The sequence below is a fragment of the Chiloscyllium plagiosum genome, chromosome 38, assembly GCF_004010195.1.
Source record: "Chiloscyllium plagiosum isolate BGI_BamShark_2017 chromosome 38, ASM401019v2, whole genome shotgun sequence".
NCBI classification, from domain to species: Eukaryota; Metazoa; Chordata; class Chondrichthyes; order Orectolobiformes; family Hemiscylliidae; genus Chiloscyllium; species Chiloscyllium plagiosum.
Window position 1 is genome coordinate 16,264,972 of NC_057747.1, and position 21,935 is coordinate 16,286,906.

The window sequence follows — 21,935 nt, forward strand, 5'->3', positions numbered from 1 at the left end:
TGCTTCTCATCTGGTAATGAAATGAATATATAAAACTCAAATATACATGCATAAACTTCCTCCCGATGTAAATATACATAAATACATATGGCACTGACATGGATATGCTGAGCCAGAAAGACTTTTTCTACGCTGCATATACGTAAGCTCACATATACATGGACACACACATATATGTATGTATCTCAATAAATTATCCATATGCTTACACTTCCTGGCTTTAAAATCAAAAACAGGCCAACAGGAAGTAAAAGTTGCAAGCTGGAGAGAACACAGACATAGGAATTCTAATATATTATGAGTCAAGACAAAACTAATAACTTGAATGGGGAGGATTGAATTATATTCTGATCCTATTACCCTGCCCTCCAACTCCAGTCTATCCAAGGACCACACGAGGTTTCATCTCCCCATGTGCTGTACATGACATCTATCCAAACAGATGTGGTTTGACAGCCTCAGCAACAACTATCAAGTTATAATTTACTTAATATAATGCCAAGAATTTACCAGAAAAAAATCTTCACATGCGCCCTGGATTTCTTTTAAAATAAAACAGCTGACAAATTTAGCAGAAAGGAGATTACCACAACTGCTGATGGTGTATTTAGGAAGGCTGGTCATACCATCACTTCAAAGTCCCTTGTTAAGATAGAGTTTGCACAGAGCCATCATTGGAGCTCACCTTCACCATTTAAATCCCTGTTAGGATTACAAAAGCTTTTAGCTGTTCAAACTATCAACATTTACATTCTGCAAGTTCATAAACATTGCCATTCAACAGCTGAAGAAAGACAATATTTGCAGATGCTGTGATCATAAAGCAATTGCCAAAGATGGAAATGATTAATGCACAGTTCCATACAATACAACTTTTTATTCAGGCCAGTGAAGTACATATTCTTTAACTGAATAAATTATTTTAATATATTTTTCTGTATTAAATACGCCACTGTGGTAATGTAATAATTAGGATAAATAACAAACTATAGAAAGATTTTTGTTTTAAATTTCATGGCACACTGTGCTCGAAGTTTCTTCATATCAATTCTTGTTTTCGTGGAAAATGTGTTTAAATGGATTAGAGTCTTTTCCACTTTCAATCAGAGCAACTAAAGATGACCCCTGGATTAATCAGGAGCATGTTCAAGCTCCTCAACATCTGTGCACAGCTAGGATTTCAACAAGGTCTCAAACAGGCTTGAAAAATCCCCATTTTGCTCCTGACTAAATAATAACTTTTAAGACAGAGGTCATATAGAGCCATCATTGGAGCTCGCCTTCACCATTTAAATCCTTTCAGGATTACAAAAGCTTTTAGTTATTCAAATTATCAACATTTACAATCCTGCACTGCAGAAACATAATATCTAGCCAGAAGCAAAATGGACTATTTTGAAATTCAATATGCTGTAATTTTTCTTGTTGCCTGTGAAGTAAATGTTTATGCTGATCCATTCTACAGGATAGCAACGTGGAAATAAGTGCCCTTTGCTTCCAACATAATCACAAACCAAGTGAATACATAAACAGGACACTTGCCTGGTACTGGCCATAGTTGCATTAAGATTTTCCATCACAGCCATAACACTTCAAAATATTATAAGCAAAGCTGGCAAATGTTAAAGCACATTGCACCAATCTTGTTCAGGAAACGGAATGCATCCAATTATCTACAATAGTCAACTTTGCATCACAAACTCGGTAACACTGCTGCAATTACGCTGAGGATTATTGATAGAGTCTTACAGCACAGACACAGAGCATTCGATCCAACTCATCCATGCTCACCAGACATAGCAATCTGGCTTCCTCCCATTTGCCAGCATTGGGCCCATATCCCTGTAAATCCTTTCTAATCATATACCCAATCAGATGCTTTTTAAATGTCATAATTGTACTCTCCTCCACCACTTCCTCTAGCAGTTCATTCCATATGCACACCACCCTCTGCGTGAAAATGCTACCCATCAGGTCCTTAAAACTTCTGTTAGGAAGATGTGGGTGCACTTTACGAGAGTTAAAAGCAGCAGAACTACCAGACATAGCATCAAATGTTCTCAATAAGGTAACAATGTAACACTTGGTTGAACAACTCGATTAGCTCATTGCCTGGAGACAAAAACAAATTCAAATTTGGCCAATCAGTTTAAATTATACCCCGAAAAATACCAAACTCTAATCCAATTTGAATTGAGTATACTCACAATCTTAAAAGCCAATGACACAGCCTGATGCTTTAGGGGTAGAGGACTGGGGAAAATTGAACAGTTGAGAGGAGAACTGCCAAGCCCCACCATGTAAAAGAATGGCTGAAAAATAGCTCTCTTAAAAGTACCTTTCTTGATCAGTAATCTGTTACACAGAAATTCCTAAGAAGACGACACAGGAAGATGCAAATAGAAGAACCAAAAACTGCCTGATTTTGAGATAAGAAGTGTTGTGTTGTAAATCTTAATTGGGAGTTTTATCGGACTAGTATTATAGAAGGGAAGGTAAAAGATAGGTTTGAGTAAGGACTTGTACATAGCTGTTAGTTAATTATTCTCTGTTATACTTTAAGAAATAAAGTTGTTAATTTTTACTTTAAATAATTCTTGGCCACAATTTTTACAAATTACTGCATGGGATAAATCTTTTCTATGTTGCTGGTTTTAAATTAAGCAGGAGGGTTTACTTCATGTTGTAACACTTGCCCCCCTCACCTTAAATCTATGCTCTCTAAAGTTTGGAGGAAAACGTCATCAGGAACTAAGGGAAACCCACCGTACCACAGCTGAGGGTAATAGGGTGCAACAACACTCCAAATCAGGAGCAGGGCATTCAGTCTCTCTGTCGGACTCAGAACTGGACCTTCCCAGCTTTAATCACACCCCAACGACACCAGATGAGGGCAATCCCCCCCTTGGAATGATCAGGATGACTATCTCATTCAGAGAGTATCCAATAGCTTGGCCACACCACAGGGAGGCAAGTACTCCCCTAATGACAAGACCATGAGTGAACAAACATTGGATCTACGGGTAACTCTATAAAATCTCAAAATGAATTTTAAAATTGCCAGTATTAAGATGCAAAGTGTCAAATCTACATTTTAGCAAAGTGTTACCACGTTGGCTTACTTGGCCAATATCAAAGCGGACCTCCTATTTCTGCAGCAGTGTGGTATACTACACCTCAGCAGCTACAGGAAATGGTTGGAGACCACGGGCCTTTGATTTGGTCGGGGAGGAGTGGAGTACGATAACTGCTTCTCTAGCCTGGGTATTCTGCTGTGAGGAGGTAACTTCACCACTCCAAAGTTGAGGTGGTAGTTTGTGGGGGTGGGGGGGCTGCCTCCTCATAGCAGATGTTATGGACAGAAATACTCCTGAGACTAATTAACATGCACACCCCAGTGGAAAAGAGTGAGCAGTTGGCTGCCCTGCAGCAGCTCCCATTGCTGCTAGTGATGTCCAGGCCGGTCATTCTGCTGGAGACTTCAACTGCATCATCGCTGCAAATGGATGATCCCGATGGGCTGACAGCAAACTGGAAGCCATGTTCAGATTCCTGAATGAAACGGTTAATGTTGTCAAGCTGCACAATGTCTTCAGCACTCTTGTCGACACAGCGCAGCGTAGATATACCTGGTCACGGCCAGATGGAGCTGTCTGCTCAAGGATAGATTTCCACGTTGTGTGTTGCACATTCTTGGTCAGATCTGCTGATGTCAAGCCAGTGATCTTCTCTGACCATATCTCCCTGACTATCACCTACAGGTTGACCAATGGGACAGCAAGGGAACATGGAAGCTGAACATGAAACTGTTGACTCCAGAAAACATTGAGGAACTCAAAAGGGATTACACACATTGGAGAACTGTGAGGCCCCGCTTTGAGTCTCCAGTGAACTGGCTGGAAACAGTCATGAGGAACATCAAGAGGTTCTTTATCTTCAAAAGGTATTCAGAAGACGAGAGAAAGACAGGGATAACTGTCTAAATTCCAGAAAAACATACAGACCCCAATCCTGCCGCAGACCACAGCGGTTAATGTCACAGAGGATCTCCAGGAGGTGAAGAGCCAGCAAGCTTCGCTCTTTGCCTCAGAGGACTCCAAGATAATCTTCCAGTCCAGGGTCCACATCATCAATAAAGTAACCAGCTCAAAGGGGTGATTATAACTCAATGAGAGAAGTGAGAGATTCTTTACCAATATGCTTAGTTCATCAAGCTTTTATCCTCAATCCTCCACTCAGTAAGTTGAAGAAAACTTTAACACCATTTTGTGCTCATCGGACTCAGAGTGATTATATTTAAAAATACAATCTTAGTTGTAGGAAAAGAACATCAGCGCCAGAAGTCCAGAAGAGATAGAAGATTGAGCTTGAACACTTAGAGCACTGAATGGGAGCAGCAGGAACATCTCCTTTCCCTGATTACATGACCATACTAGACTCCAAAATGGGAGAGGAGCTGCAACTAAGGTGCCCTGACTACATTAAAATTACTTCTAGTTCCATTCTCTTTATTTCTCCAGACATTCTTCTAAGTGGTGTTCAATGGCCACCTCAACAAAGATGTCAAATAAATATTGGATAACATAAGCCTGCATGCTATCAATTACAGTTTTGGGTCTATCAATTAAATACCATTTGAAATTATTGCATTTTTAATATCATATTTCTGTTTTAATAATGAATAGATATTATTTCTGGAAAAAAACAAGTTTTCTTCAAGCTTTTTATGTATTAATTGAGGCATTTTCTAAGAATACAAACTCAAAGGGAAAACCTATGTTTACCCTGCAAGAGAGGAACACGTTGATTAGTTGGCAAGTGGACACTGATTGGTAGTTGCACTACCAGGGAGAATACACCTATTAAAGCTGATTGAGAGTTAACAGCCTGACTTTTGTTTAAATTTTAAACCAGGCAGGTTGATTCTGCTGATCTGGGCATTAACCTAATAAATGAACAAGCGAGTGGCTGTTCAGTTCAAACAGGCACAGTGTTGTGAACATTTATTTTTGACTGCCAAGTACAAGCACAGCGCATGTACATATTATTTTTAATCTATAAAATACAAGGCCCTGTGTAATAATATATCTCACTTCCAATACATGCAGCACCAGTGTGATGTTAGGTATGTCGGCCATACGTATAAAGACTGGTAGTTCACATTAAACGGTACCTCTATTCAGCTGTTCGCAACAAACTAGGCAGTGACTGCATCAATGAGCATGTGCTTGCAAAGCTCACCACACTATTGTGTGACATTAGGTGTGATTCTGCAAGTGGACAATATTTTCTGGATAATTTCGAATGTTTGCAGAATGATGCTGACAACAAAATTTGGATTGTCAGTCAAGCTCACAACTCAGTGCGCTTTCTTCATAAGACAACCTGTCAATCTAGGTTTTCGTTAAGTAAACCTTCTCTAAACTGCTTCCAAAGTACTTATATCCTTCCGTAAATAAGGTAGCCAATGCTGCACACCATAATCTGGATGTGGTCTCAACATGCATAACTGAATCATAACCTCCCTACTTTTACGTTCAGTTTTACTCGTAATAAATAATAACATTCCTTCCTTAATTACCTGCTGTTCCTATAACTTGTACAGCAGTCATTCATATCCCTCTGCATCTAAATTCTATCTCCATCTAGGTCAGTCTTTTTATTCTTCCTGCCAAAATGGAAAATTACACATTTTCCCACATTACATACTACTTGGCAGACCTTTGCCCACTCACTTATCTTTTTGAAACTTTATGTACTGTTCACAACTTGACTTTTTAATCTATCCTTGTGTCATTAGCAAATTTGGCAAACAGATCATGCAAGTATCTAAAGAGTGCTGAGGTCCCAGCACCAGTTCCCTGTGACATGCAACTTGTTACATCTTGTAAACTGAAAGAGACTCAGCTACGTCTACTCTGTCTCTAGTTAGCAATCCAATCTTCCAACCATGTCAATATGCTGCCCACTACACCAACAGCTTCCATTTTCCACAACAGCCTTTGATGTGACACTTTACCAAATGTCTTCTGGAAATTTCAGTACAATAAATCCACTAATTCCCTTTTATTCACAGCACATTACTTCCACCAAGATCATAATTAGTTGGTTAAATATGATTTCCCTTTCACAAAACCATTTTGACTCTGTCTGGTTACCTTTAACTTTTCCAAATATCCCACTATAACTTCTTCAATCAGATTTTCAATAAAAAATTAGGAAAGCTCACAGAATGTTACATTTTATCATCAGGGAATTGAATAAAACAGTATGAGTGTTATGCTTCAGCTACTGGTGAGACTACATCTGGAATACCGTGCGTAATGTTGGTCATCTTATTTAAGTGTTGACTGAGGCTTTGCCACTCAATTTATTTGGTGAACACAATCTCACAAACACCAAATTTATTCAATCAAAATCAATCTTTATTTGACGAAATGCAAGTGACTATCTCCTCTTATAGAGTCATAGAGGTGTACAGCATGGAAACAGACCCTTCGGTCTAACATGTCCATGCCGACCAGATATCCCAACCCAATGTAGTCCCACCTACCAGCACCCGGCCCATATCCCTCCAAACCCTTCTTATTCATATACCCATCCAAATGCCTCTTAAATGTTGCAATTGTACCAGCCTCCACCACATCCTCTGGCAGCTCATTCCATACACGTACCACCCTCTGTGTGAAAAAGTTGCCCCTTAGGTCTCTTTTATATCTTTCCCCTCTCACCTAAACTTATGCCCTCTAATTCTGGACTCCCCCAGGGAAAAGACTTTGTCTATTTATCCTATCCATGCCACTCATAATTTTGTAAACCTCTATAAGGTCACCCCTCAGCCTCCGAAGCTCCAGGGAAAACAACCCTAGCCTGTTCAACCTCTCCCTGCAGCTCAAATCCTCCAACCCTGGCAACATCCTTGTAAATCTTTTCTGAACCCTTTCACAACATCCTTCCGATAGGAAGAAGACTAGAATTGCACGCAATATTCCAACAGTGGCCTAACCAATGTCCTGTGCAGCCGCAACATGACCTCCCAACTCCTGTAGTCAATACTCTGACCAATAAATGAAAGCATACCAGATGCCTTCTTCACTATCCTAGCTACCTGCAACTCCACTTTCAAGGAGCTATAAACCTGCACTCCAAGGTCCCTTTGTTCAGCAACACTCCCTAGGACCTTACCATTAAGTGTATAAGTCCTGCTAAGATTTGCTTTTCCAAAATGCAGCACCTCGCATTTATCTGAATTAAACTCCATCTGCGACTTCTCAGCCCATTGGCCCATCTGGTCCAGATCCTGTTGTAATCTGAGGTAACCCTCTTCGCTGTCCACGACACCTCCAATTTTGGTGTCATCTGCAAACTTACTAACTGTACCTCTGATGCTCGCATCCAAATCATTTATGTAGATGACAAAAAGTAGAGGGCCCAGCACCAATCCTTGTGGCACTCCACTGGTCACAGGCTTCCAGCCTGAAAAACAACCCTCCACCACCACCCTCTGTCTTCTACCTTTGAGCCAGTTCGGTATTCAAATGGCTAGTTCTCCCTGTATTCCATGAGATCTAACCTTGCTAGCCAGTCTCCCATGGGGAACCTTGACAAACGCCTTACTGAAGTCCATATAGATCACGTCCACCGCTCTGCCCTCATCAATCCTCGTTGTTACTTCCTCAGAAAACTCAATCAAGTTTGTGAGACATGACTACAACATATTTCCAAAAATAAGCAATAATTAACCTTCCCAGTAAGATCGGTGAGCCAAGTCTGAGTCATAATGGCCAAGCGCCAACAGGGGCTGACTACCAGCGTTGAGGTCTCTGGATTTCATCTTTGGGTCTTCAAGCTCAGGATTCATGCTATTGACCAGACCAGGCCCCCTCAAAAATGTTTTAAGAAGGTAGAATAGAATAGAATGCCAGGTGCACTTGAATGATTGCAGTGAAAAGATTGTGATGTCGCCTCTTGGCGCCATCTTAGGTATAAAGTACTTAGGTACAGATGCTTCAACTGTTGTTATAGAGTTAAAGAAATACAGGTTAGCAAGGGAGCAGAGTTTAAAAAGTCAAGAATGATAAAAGAAAGTAGCCTCGATCCTAACATTTTCTTATTTTAAAGGCAAACTTGAAGAGTCTCAACTATTCGACGCTGAGCAAAACACAAACAACCAAAAGAAATAGGAATTTAGAATAACTTAGTTCTGTTGGAAATTGCATGGAATAATGGATATAGTAACTATTGCCAATTAACTGTAGTAACATCCCATTACCATACCCCTTGGCAAAAGGAAAATTCAGATACCAGTTCTCACATGCAGTTCTCCAATCTAGGAAGAAAAAACATCAAGAGAAAACTCAGAGAGAGGAGTAGCCAAGAGATATTCACTTAAGTTCCCAACTCTCTTAAGACTGCAATAGCTTCTGCTTAAAGCTAAAACTAAACACAACTAGAAAGCCTGGTATGAGAGAACTTACCATATCCAGGCTGCTTCCATTGTTCCAACTTCAAAAAGAACCCCAAGGCATCACAAGTTGTTTACTTTCTGAGAGACAGTTCATTATCTCTGCCTTATAACCTCCATTTAAAAAAAAACAGGACCAAATAACCTCTTGAAAGCCATAGCATTGTCACTGTTCTTTTTTTCTTCTTGAGATGATTGTTTCTGGGTTGTTGCTCCAGCATTTTGTTCACCTGAAGGTGGTGTGTGTCTTGGTTCCTGCATTCCTGCATGTAGCAAGCAACCAACTCCTATCATTTCAATAGTTGCAATTTCATTATTCCAGTTGGTCAGGTTGTCTCGTGATGTTCATTTCATTAGACAACCTCTCGTTCCCTCAGTTAATTATGTTATCGCCTGACATTGAGCCTGCAATTTGCTATGCCCATATTTAGTTAGAGCCACTCCACTCCTCAGAGTTGGCCACTTTTACCAGCATGCAATTCTGGCTGCAAGGAAGGATGTAAATGTGTTGGAGGTAGTTCAGATAATGCCTAGAATGAAGTATGGGTTGTGGGCAGTTTTCTTATTAACAAAGGAATGCAAGACAGAGCAAGGCTCAAATTTGATGTTGCAAATATTCAAAGAAATATTGACTAGTTTGTGAATAAAAAAAAATTGACATTTTCTGCTTTTCATTCACAATCTCAAGGTGCACTAGAAAGACTCATAAAACTTTGAAGATCATGTTTAGAATGTATTGCCAAGGATTTCCTAATGATTAAGATAAGGGGATCTTTATTACTATTTTTCATTCGGAATACACTGAATGAGTTCACAGGATTGAGTTTATTTCACTTATATGTGGACATTAGGTAAGAGAGTCACTTAAAGAAAACAATTATACACCATAGGTCAGAAATACTTCAAACCTATTTTTGATTTTCAGACAAGATTTGCTCAAATGATGTGATTTGGCTAAAACCATTTGGAAAGTGCTCAACAATTAAAGCTCAAGAAGATGAAAAAGACCAAATTCAAATTTTTGCTACTGGAGACTAGGTGTTAGTGCTGTTATTTGTCTCTAGGAAACCATTCAATGCAAAGTCCGCTGGACCTTGTCACATTAAAAATAAAATCAATCGTGAATTATGTTAGTGAATAGGCCAGACAAGAGAAAGAACCAATAAGTGTGTCACATTCAAAAGATATTATGACAGGGATGATCGTTAGACGAGAACTGTACCAACAATACTGAAAGATACATGGAGTGAAAAAGAAATATCAGAGCAATTAGAGAATGAATCAGAAATTAAAAATTCAAAGTATATCCTCCCAACAATTAGACTGGAAAATACAAAGGTCTGAAGAGCTTGGATAATATTATACTTCATCGTCCAGAAGACTATTAAGGTGGCTTACCAAGGCTATCAGATTCTCATGACAAGGATTCAAAACCACAGCTAAATTAAACCCTATATGGGATGAGAAACGGCATGTTTTCTGGTATTTGAATACTGTAATGCGATGTTGTTTGGATTAATGGGATTTTACTTTGTACTCAGAGTTTCATAATCTTTAGATGAGTGTTATCTGTGCAAATAGTTTGATTTATTCTATTGTATTTTACTTTTATTTCTTTTGCACAATACATTTTTGTTTTACTGTTAAAACCAAATCTGCAACATTGCATGCGTGTTTCAGTGAAGAGACCACCTTGTTAAAAACAAACAAAATGTTTTATCAAGCCAGATTTCAGTCTTGTACCTGACTTGTTCTATAGTAACAGGACAGAGATAGATTCTGGTTCGGGAAGAGGATGACAGGTTTTTAGGAGTAGGCGAGAATGGACATTTGAGGTTCCAATCAGATCAGCTGTAAAACATTTTGCTCGCCCTCTACCCTTACTTTACGGGTCTGGCCTTTCTTGCTCTTTTTATTGCCCGTTTTTTGGGAAACCAAGACATCATGGGTTAACAACAGAAATCCTGTTAAACTGAAGATATGCAGCCTCCTTCAAACATTGTGATGACTGATCCACCTCCTCAGAGCACACTGTATCGCTTATGCCACACTGATATAAATTAGCAAGTTTGAAGCAGGTCATGTTCCTGTTTCTACTCCATTAACTTTTTAAACTTCCTATCTGAACCAAATCCACCTTTTGGCAGTTAACTCTCCATGTTTATTGACTTAGAAGTACTTGCTTAAGTTTGTTAGAAATATACTTCAAACTATTAACATCAAATACTTTCGTTGGAACATCATCTGACAAAGATGACTACTGCGTTAATTCCATAAATTAGAATTGTCAATGCAATGAGTTAGCATTTATGTTTTTTTGCTACCAGAACTCTCTGCTGGAAATTGGTAAAAGCAGAAGAGTTACAATGGGGATAACTCTTGCATGGCTGAGAAGTCACTTAAGTTTACTTCTCATCTAACTTTAAGCAAAAATATGGATTCATACTAAAATATTAATTGAATGTAATACATCTTGATGTCAGCTCTGACATGATGCAGAGGTGCGGGATTTTAGACTGACGTGGACAAAGTCAGAAGTCACATAACACCAGGTTATAGTCCAACAGGTATTTTTGAAACCACAAGCTTTCAGAGCGCTGCTCCTTCATCTGGTGATTTCACCTGACGAAGGAGCAGCGCTCTGAAAGCTTGTGATTTCAAATAAAACTATTGGACTATAACCTGGTGCCATGAAACTTCAGACTCAGTTGGGATAGATACTTTGTTTTAGGTATATCATAAGTAGTTAATTGTGCTGGATCATACGCCTGCTCAGGTTAAACATCTGAGATGCAGAAGCAGGAAATTAGAAGAATATAATAGATTTGCCGATTACTTAAAATACACCTGAACAGAAGGAAAGATCCTCCATGAGAACTTGGAACTCCTGCTAAACCGCATTTATTTTGAACGTTTAATTTTGAGGTTTGCAGGTGAAGTGAAAATGCAAAATGTAGTAGATAATGAGCAAGTCAATAGTTCAAAATGTGAGGTTATGCAATCTGGTAGGATAAAATAGAAGAGCTGAATATTATTTTAATGAAGAAAGATTGCAGAAAGCTAGAGAGGAGAGAGATTTGGGAGTCTTCGTCCATGAATCACAGCAATCAAGTTCACCAGGTAATACAGCAGGCAAATGGAATGTTAGCTTTTATTTTGAATTTATTTCTTATATTTAGAATATAAAGTCACGAGGTTTTGGAATACTACGAAAAGTTTTAAACCCCTTATCTAAGGAAAGTTATACTGGCATTGGAGGCAGTTGAAAGAAGGTTCACTCGGCAGATACCAGGTATGGAGGGACTGCCTTATGAGGAGAAGTTGAGCAGATTGGGCCTGTACTTATTTGATGGCAGGTAATAATAGAATTGGGCTGTGCTCCTAATGCATTTGTATAATTTTACTGTCTCAAATGCAGCTTAAAAGTGAGGAAAAATACAAAAAGATTTCACTACGTTTGCAATGTATTCCAATTTTCTTTGAGCAATCAAAGCTAGCTACAGATGGATTATAAATTCACTGCTTTCCATCTCTAACTGATGCTATTTTGTCAGCAGTAGGCATTGTTTGTCCCTCTCCTATGGCAAACCTATAAACATCAATGAGAACTGTATTTACATTTTAATCCACAATCCTTCTTCAATCAGTACAAAACATCTTTGACTTCTTTTTTAAACCAATTAACTGGATTACTGAAATCCAGCTCAGCCCTCAGTAACCTTTCATCCAAAATCTTGTCTTTAAAAAAATCAATTTTTAAATGTCTTTCTGAATACTAAATAAACTGTTGCTCTGTTGTCAAAGACGTACTAAATGTGATTCTGAAACACACGCACAGAAAAATCCCATATGCAACTTGCAAGTTGTGGGGATGTCGGAGTATCTTAAGATACTACAGTTTTTTCAGTGACCCTAAACTAAACAGATGGACTCTGCACATGTGCCTGAGTGTATGGACAGCTGGCAACAATGAAAATAATATTTAAAAATCACACAACACCAGGTTATAATCCAACAAGTTTATTTGGAAGCACTAGCTTTCGGAGCGCTGCTCCTCTGTCAGGTGGTTGTGCAGTATAAGATCATAGGACACAGAATTTATAGCAAAAGTTTATGGTGTGATGTAACGGAAATTATATATTGAAAAAGACCTGGATTGTTTGTTAAGTCTGTCATCTTTTAGAATGGGCACGTCAGTTTCAGTTCTTTCATATGTAAATTCCAGAACTTTTAAGAAAGTTCTGTTACATCACATTGTAAACGTTTGCTATAAATTCTGTGCCCTACGATCTTATACTCCACAAGCACCTGATGAAGAAGCAATGCTCACAAAGCTAGTGTGCTTCCAAATAAACCTGTTGGACTATAACCTGACATTGTGTGATTTTTAACTTTGTACACCCAAATCCAACACCGGCACTTCCAAATCGGAATTAATAGAGATGGGTGGTAATGCCTATCATTCTGTACAAGCTAGCAAATGAAGACACAGGAACAGAAAATAATGGACCAAGGAAAGAAGCAAATGAAATTGTTTTTAAGTGCATCAACATAATGAAAATTTGTAAAGAAGAACATTCTTGAAAACTTTATACAGCTATGTCCATTTCAAGACCTGACTTGTGGTACTTACAAGGAACACTATCACCTTGACTGACTCACGCTTCAAACAAAAATCCACAATGACACAATCAATAGGAGAATGACCCAATCCATGGGACAATGGTGTCATATAAGAGGGATTTTGTCTGGCTAAAAATGATTATACTGAAGTTTGCAAAATTTCAGACCAATTCAGTAGGCATCAGGTTCACCTCTTGTCATAAAATTGTTGGATTAACTCTCACTACACAACTTGAATATATAATCCAGACTGACAATTCTGTGTGGAACTGAAGATGTGCAACATTATCGAAGGGCTCCATTTATTGCATTTTGGTAAAACAAATAAGGGCAGGATTTATACAGTTAAAAGTTGGGCCTTGGTAGTTTTGTAGAACAGAGACTCAGGGTTCAGGTACATAATTCTTTGAAGTTTGCATCACACGTAGACAGGACATCGTTGAAGTTGTACAGGATGTTTGTGAAGCCTCTTCTGGAGTACTGTATCCAGTCCTGGTCTCCTTGTTACAGGAAGAAAAATATTAAACTGAAGAGGGTTCAGAAAATATTTACCAGGCTGATGTCAGGAATGGAAGGTTTGAATTATAACAAGAGGCTGGACAAACTAGGACCTTTTTTTCTTCACTGGAGTGTAGGAGGTTAAGGGGTCACCTTATAGAGGTTTATAAGATTATGAGGAGTATAGATGAGGTGAATAGCAAGGGTCTTTTCCCTCAGGTAAGGAATTTTAAAACTGAAGGACATATTTTTGAGGCGAGAGAAGACAGATTTAAAACAGGCATGAGGGGCAATTTGTTTTTGCACAGAGTGGAATGAACTTCCAGAGGAAGTTGCAGATGTGGTTACAGTTACGACATTTAAAAAATATTTGGTTAAATACATGAGTAAGAAAAGTGCAAGAAGGTGGGACCTAGTTGAGTTTGGAATTACAGTAAGCATGGACCTATTGGACCGAGGTGTCTGTTTCTATGCTGTACGACTCTATGACTCTTTGAGCATGATTCTATCTGGAGATGAGAAAGGAGTTCTATTAGATTAGATTAGATTACTTTAGATTAGATTACTTTACAGTGTGGAAACAGGCCCTTCGGCCCAACAAGTCCACACCGACCCGCCGAAGCGAAACCCACCCAAACCCCTACATTTACCCCTTACCTAACACTACAGGCAATTTAGCATGGCCAATTCACCTAACCTGCACATCTTTGTGACTGTGGGAGGAAACCGGAGCACCCGGAGGAAACCCACGCAGACACGGGGAGAACGTGCAAACTCCACACAGTCAGTCGCCTGAGGCGGGAATTGAACCTGGGTCTCCGGCGCTATGAGGTAGCAGTGCTAACCACTGTGCCACCATGGCAGGAATTAGTATCCTGAATTCCAGAGAGCAGATAAGAATGACTGCCCTTGACACAATGAACCGAGTGCTGTATCAAGGAGCCCCAGCAAAACTAAAATTCATTAAAATAAAAAGGGAAAACATAGCTGATTGGAATCTTAGCTTACACCTAAGATGGTTGTTGAAGATCAGTCATTTCAGAACCAGGACAGCACTGCAGGAGTTTCTCAGGGTAGTGTCCTAGGCCTAACCATCTTCAGCTGTTTCATCAATGACATTCCCTCCATCATGGGGTCAGAAATTCACTGATGATTACACAAGGTTCAGCGATATTTACAACACCACAGATACTGAAGCAGTCCATGTCCAAATGCAGCAAGGCCTAGACAAAATTGACTCTGGCTGACAAGCGACAAGTAATATTCACACTCCACAAGTAGCAGAAAATAACCATCCCCAACAAGCACAAATCTCACCAGCATCTCTTGCCACTCAATGGAGTTGCCATCACTGAATCCCCTACTCTCAACATTCTAGGGGTTTACCATTGACCAGAAACTGAACTGAACAAGCTATGTAATTACTGTGGCTGCAACAGCAGTTCAGAGGCTGGGAATCTTGCAGCAAGTAACTCACATCTTGACTTCAAAGACTCATCTATTATCTATAAGGTACAATTCAGGAATGTGATGGAATACTCCCACTTGCTTCGCTGAGTGTAGCTTCAACACTCATGAAGCTTGACACCACCCAGGACAAAGTAAATTGCTTGACTGACACCACATCCACGAATAATTCACTTTCTCCTCTACCAATACATCGTAGCAGCATTATCATTTGGGTATTAATTGCAAAAATTCATCAAAGCTTCTTGAACAGTACCATCCACACTTACAATCGCTACAATCTAGAATGAGACTGGCAACCAATACATGGGAACATTACCATCACCTGCAGTTTTTCTGCAAGCTACCCAGCATCCCAACTTAGAAATATATTGTTAATCCTTCACTGTTGCTGGATCAAAGTCCCAGAACTCTCTTCCTCATAGAATTGTAGGGCAACTGCTCCAAATGGGCTACAGTAGTTCAAGAAGACTGCTTACCCCACTACTGCAAGAGTGATTAGGAATGGGAAATAAACAGCTGGCCCAATCAGTGATACCCTCTTCCTCTCAAATGAGTAGAAAAAAAGCAATTAGTTAGCAGTACATACTCAGAGTCATAATAAGGCGCAAGCTCTTAAAATGAAAGCCCTGTTGCTGTAGTTTGCACTAGATTCATCACTGCAACATACTTAAGTTCTGCACTTCATGGCTGGGTTGAAATGTAAGTTCATTTAAAAGGATACATAATAATTTATTTGCATTTACAGTAAGGAAAATTTGAGTACATTTTATGTAAAGAATTATACAAATTATTTCTTGGCGTAAAAACGTTTGGAAACCAGTAAGACGGCACTCAGTAGTGCATGTACCTTTGCCATATTAATGCTTCATAACTGCAAAAGTGAGAAAATAAATATTTTAATTTAGAGCTCCCATCTCTCTACAGGCCTCGGGTCAATCCACATCCAACAATCTACAACTAGGTTCACATTTTGACAACTGTGACAAACTGCACCACAGCTGTTGAGACAACCCACAACATACTATAATAATTAACAACATTCCGAATAAGACAACCCACAAAATTGTACAAAACAAAATCAATTGACCGTACCTCCCAACTGTTAATGAATTGTTTAAAAAGGAATCCACAACTTCATCAAAAATTAATTACTTCTTCTTTTAGTCACATTCTATGTGGCAAGTTTTGTTGAAAGCTGACCATTACTTTTTGAGATGTATTAATTACAGACACACAGGCTAACAAATGGACAAAAATGTTACCTCCACTACTAAATCACACAAGGCATGTCTAAAATAGTCCTTCAGAATGTTAAATGTCTGATTCAGAATTTGTGTTGCTTACCTTGTTTTTAGAATATTCAGAAATTGTAAAATCTCTGAGAACTGTATCAACCTGAGCGCTCTTAAAAATCGTAAGCCTGTGAAAAGAAACAATAGGTTAACATCCACTTGTCGCTGTTCAGAGCACTTAACAACCTGTGATATTCAGAACCAGTGTAACCGTGAGCTCCTACATAGTGTACATAAAGAACTAAGGGGTAACTTTCTGCAAGAGGAATCTCATCCTCTGGAGTGCAGATTAGAATTTATAGTTTGCTGTGCATGTAAACAAAACATGGCCTGCAACTCAACAGATGCAGTGATTCTGTCGGAAAGCTTTCCCTTAGGTTTTAATTAATATAAGGATGCAACCTACTTCATATTTTCAAACTGCCAAGTCTTGCGAGCATCAGCACTGACAAAGAAAATGTGTTTGGAAACTGTGTGTTCTGAGTCGAGAGCGTGGTGCTGGAAAAGCACACCAGGTCAGGCAGCATCTGAGGAGCAGGGGAATCGACGTTTCAGGCATAAGCTCTTCATCAGGGCTTATGCCTGAAATGTCAATCCTCCTGCTCCTCGGATACTGCCTGACCTACTGTGCTTTCACAGCACAACACTCTCGACTCTGATCTCCAGCATGTGCAGTCCTCACTTTCTCCTAACTGTGTGTTCTGGTCAATTTGGAACATATCATTGAAACAGAATGCTGTTTGTCATCAAATGGTGCTTTTGGCAATAGATTCCAACAACTCAAAGGGAAAGTGTGGAATCATCATACAAGACTTATAAATAAGTTATATTTAGTCAGGCATTCCATGAAATGCTTGTGGGAGAATTGACTTCCTTCACCAGGTTTGCTGCATACCTGTGTTTTCCATTGGGTGAATGACAATTTTCACTGCAAGTATAAATCAAATTTCATCAGCTACTTTAGACACTATTATAACAGGAAACCCATCTCTTCCTTTATCTACAAACAAGAATTTATTTCTACCTTGAGTTCTCTCCCAGAAGTGTTAACGGTACCCAAAGTTGGTTGGACCTGACTCAGTATAAATAGATTGCATGTTTATCCTGATAAATTTGCTTATTTATACACGACAGTGCAGTGAGACTGCTCCAACAACACTACTAAAAGTTTAACTGGAAATGATATGCATTAGGCAGTGCACAGAATGGGCCTTTTGCCACAACAGGTGTACATCACATTTATGTTCCACACAACCTCCTTTTACATTTCCCCAATTAATTCCACCAACATATTTTGCTAATCTTTTCCCTCTCAACTGTTTGTTTAATTTCCACATGAGTCAAATGTGGTTACTTTCATAGAACAAATCACCATGTGAAAATGAGCTCAATGGTTTCAATGGTGAGACTAGGTAATGGATAAACAGAGTAATTAGAGAATTGACTGTCAGTGTTCAAATTGTTTGTTATGTCAGGGCAGCGACGCAGTAGAAATTTGTGATTGAGTATTTGATGTGCTCAGCTGAAGAGACATGCAAGAGAAAAGCACAAAGAGACAAAATAAATAGAACACAAACCAAGTAACACATTTTATTAAAATCTTTGTTAAAAATATCATACAGGGGGGAGTTCAAGATGGCAACGATCTGAATCGATCAGCCTTGCTGAGCTCTGCACCCAACCCAAGGTTTAATATGTTTTCGCCCCCCACCTTAATTTTTTTTGGAAAAGAAAATTGTTAAACGGTAAAACAACTGTTTAAATCCTTTTTCGAGCATGCGAGAATGACGAAGGGGAAGCAAATGGCCAAGTCTCAACATTTAGGACACTCGAAAATAGCAGGCAGGCCCGAGACTGCAACTGGGGAAGCAATTGCAGCTCCCTCCGCAGCTGTTAAAGAAATGCCTGCACAGCAGAACATCATGGAGGAACTTGGAGCGATCTGACAATTGATCCAGGAGCTGAGGGAAGAGACTCATAATCAACTGGAGCCATCTCAACCATGCTGCAAAAATATGAGGAGTTGGAAGGGCTTGGGAAGCGAGTTGAAGAGGTTGAGCAGCGGACCTCGGCTTCAGTGACTGAGGTCGAGTCCTCGGTGAGGCAGACCCACGCCATTGAGAAAAAGGTTCGGGTCCTGACTAAGTTGATGACCTGGAAAATAGAGGTAGGAGGAAAAATAGCCAGGTCGTTGGCCTGCCGGAGGGAGTAGAAGGTGGGGAGCCAGCAAGTTTTCTTTTGAAGACTGGTTGCCACAATTTCTTGGCTGGGATGCCGAGGCAGACCGGGTCAAGGTTGACAGAGCTCACTGGGTTGAGGTGCGCTGATCCGGTCAGAATCAATGCTACAGGAACAGGCAGAGAGTCATGGATACTTCCAGAAGGTTGGGGAGAGATCCGCAGGCCCTGATCTATCAGGGAACTAAGATAATGTTTTTCCAGGACTTTTCTGCGGCAGTGATCCATAAGAGGAAATGGTTTGATGAGGTTAAGAGAAGGTTAAAGGACCTCAGTATTCAATATTCGATGAGGTACCCAGCTGTGCTTCTTTTAATTACTTACAAGGACACTGTGAGGTCATTTCATTCCTTAGAGCAAGCCAAAAACTTCTTGGACACTTTAAAATAATGTAGGTGTATTTATGGACATGGACATAGTGTGTGGGTTTTTTTTTGGTCTTGTTTTTATTTCTTGTACTTTCACTCTTTTCCCAAAGAAGCTGTTGTTGGTGGGTTTTATTTTCTCTCCAAGCTGGAGTGGTATTGATACTTGTTGGGGGGGGTGGGTAGAGTGCTCATTGTTTTTGTTATACCTTTGTGTTTACAAGGTCTGTTGTTTGCTTTCTCCCACTGCTTGGATTTGGGGTGCGACTCAAGCTGGAAGGGGCGATGGAGGTGAGTGTGGGAAATGTAAGCTCCCTCTGTGGGCAGGCTTAGAGTCCCTCATTAAGTGCCTTTTGTGTTTTGAAGTTAGTTTTCTTTTGTTTTTTTTTGTAAATAGACTCTATGAGTCTCCTTTTGAGTAAGCTCAGTGTGTTGTAAAGCGAATTCTTCCTCTCGGCAGGTCAAAGGTGATTGTGAAGGATCATGGTTAGCAACATTCTTAAATGGCGCACTGGAATAATAGAGGGCTTCATTCACCAGTTAAAAGAAAAATGGTGTTGTCAAGCCTTAGAAAGGAGAGGGTGGATGTTGCCCTGTTACACAAGACTCATCTTAATGACGAGGTACATTTGAAGTTACAGCAGGATGGGTTTGATCGGGTGGTTTTCTCGTCTTTTTGTACTAGGAGCACAGGAGTGGCAATACTCATCTGGAAAGGTTTCCCATTTAATTTAATAGATTGTGTTAAAGACGAGTACCGTCAGTTTGTTATTCTTAAGGCCCTTATAAATGGTGAGGAATATGGTATTTTGAATGCCTACTGTCCTCCGGCCCACCCTCTTAAATTTCTGATTGATGCACTAAGCTGGTGGCCTTGGCATTGCAGCCAAAGAGGGACCACGGGGGGGGGGGGGGGGCTGGAATTGAATTATGAATCCTGTGCTGAATAGAATGTGCAAAGGCCCCCCCAAAGCTTTCTTCACAATCTAAGCAGTTGGGCAATCTTTGTGTGGAACTGGGGTTGGTGGACGTTTGGAGATGTTTACACCCTACAGGCAGAGATTTTACATTTTTTTCCAATCCTCATAAATGCCACACAATGATCGATTATTTCCTAACTCCCGTGGCTTTTGTAAATTTGGTGGTATCCTGTTCGATTGGGAATATTGCCATCTCTGATCATTCAACGGTGGTTAAGATTCAGGATGATGCAATGGGCTCACGGTACTAGCGAATAGATCCTTTCATCCTCAAGGACAGCAAGTTTGTAGAATACTTCTCAAGGGAATTTGAAGCTTTTTTGGCCATCAACTCAGGTACAGCTAGTAATCTGTCCATTGTTTGGGAGACTTCCAAGGTCTATGCTAGAGGGATATTTATCTCATACTCTGCCAACCAAAAGCGACAGAAGGGAGAGCAGCAACATCTGCTTGAGGCAGGACTGAAGGCAGCTGAGACAGCATATTACAGTAGATCGCCAGTGACTAAGCTGCAGCAGATCACAGCTCTCCGACCACCTTAGACTCCATGCTAAAGCATACAGCAAGGAAGGAACTTTCCTTTGCGAAGCGGGGACTGTTTGAGCATGGTAATAGGCTAAGTAAATACTTAGCATATTTAGTCAGGAAGAAGAATGCCTCTCAATCTATTGTTTCTATTAAGGAAGGAAATGGGACTCTAACTTGTAATGCTAAAAAGATCAATGGGGCATTTTGGAGGTTCTATTCTGAACTGTATAAGTCTGAATATTATGAGGATAGATGGGATAAAATGGAGACTTTTTTTTAGGAACTTGGATCTTCCGGGGGGTGTCTGCTGAGCAGGCATCTCTCCTTAGTGCTCCATTAACAGCACAAGCGATATAGGAGGCAATGAGACAACTTCTAAGTGGAAAGGTGCCTGGCCCTGATGGCTTGCCCAGTGAGTTTTGTAAGGAATTTGTAAAAATACTGTCAGGACCGATGCTCGACGTGTACAACTATTCATATAGTCGTGATTGCCTCCAGCCATCCTTGAGAGAGGCGAATACCTCTCTTATCCTCAAGAAAGGGAAGGTGCCAGAAGACCATGCTTCTTACAGACCCATCTCGCTTTTAAATTCTGATTTTAAAATTTTATCGAAGACTCTGGCATTGAGATTGGAAAGGGTGTTGCCCTCTATTGTTAAGGAGGATCAGATGGGCTTTATAAAGGATCGCTGATCATCCAATAATGTTGGGAGACTGCTTAACATGATTAAAGTGTGCCAGCAATGGTCAGTTCAAGGGTTGATGGTTTCCTTGGACATAGAAAAGATATTTGACCGGGTGGAATGGCCACATCCCTTTTATACCCTAGAGCGGTTTGGCCTGGGTGAAGTGTTTACTAGATGAGGAAGGATCCTTTACAGTAATCCTCTGGCAGTGGTTCTCACCAATGCTATAAGGTCTGATAATTTTAACATTGGTAGGGGCAGTCGGCAAGGCTGTCCCCTCTCACCTTTACTCTTCACATTGGTGATTGACCTGCTGGCAGAGGCCATTCATGGGGACCTTAATATAGCTGCCCTAAAGGTAGGGTCAAAGGAGCATAAGATCACATTATACACGGATGATGTTTTCATCTTTCTTTTGAACCCAGCAATTTCGGTGCCCCAATTGATACAGTGTATTAATTCAATTGGCTTTTTCTCAGGTTACAGGATCAATTTTTCAAAATCAGAGGCTATGCCTATAGGGGATCTTAGGGGAATACCGGGAGTTGAAGGTGAGTTCCCCTTTAAGTGGGCACAGGGAGGCTTTCTTTATTTGGGCCTCTCTGTTACCCCTAGTTTTGATCAGTTATTCAAGGCTAATTTTGTTCATTTGTTTGACAAGACTAAACAAGACCTTCCAATATCATGGCTAGGTCGAGTTGGTCTTATTAAAATCAATGTTCTTCCTCACTTGTCATACCTCTGCAGATGCTTCTCTTGCTTTATCATAGACAAATGTTTCAGAAATTAAAT

General features: G+C 40.0%; 1 protein-coding gene across 36 annotated transcripts in view; it reads right to left on the reverse strand.

The window, feature by feature from the left end:
* Positions 1-21,935, reverse strand: part of kcnma1a (potassium large conductance calcium-activated channel, subfamily M, alpha member 1a) — an 847,042-nt gene that overhangs the window by 275,655 nt on the left and 549,452 nt on the right. For all 36 annotated transcript variants that reach the window (XM_043678944.1, XM_043678947.1, XM_043678946.1 and 33 more), the window contains one exon: positions 16,400-16,475. In XM_043678944.1, the coding sequence (XP_043534879.1) occupies positions 16,400-16,475 (76 nt within the window). The remainder of the gene's footprint in view (positions 1-16,399; positions 16,476-21,935) is intronic.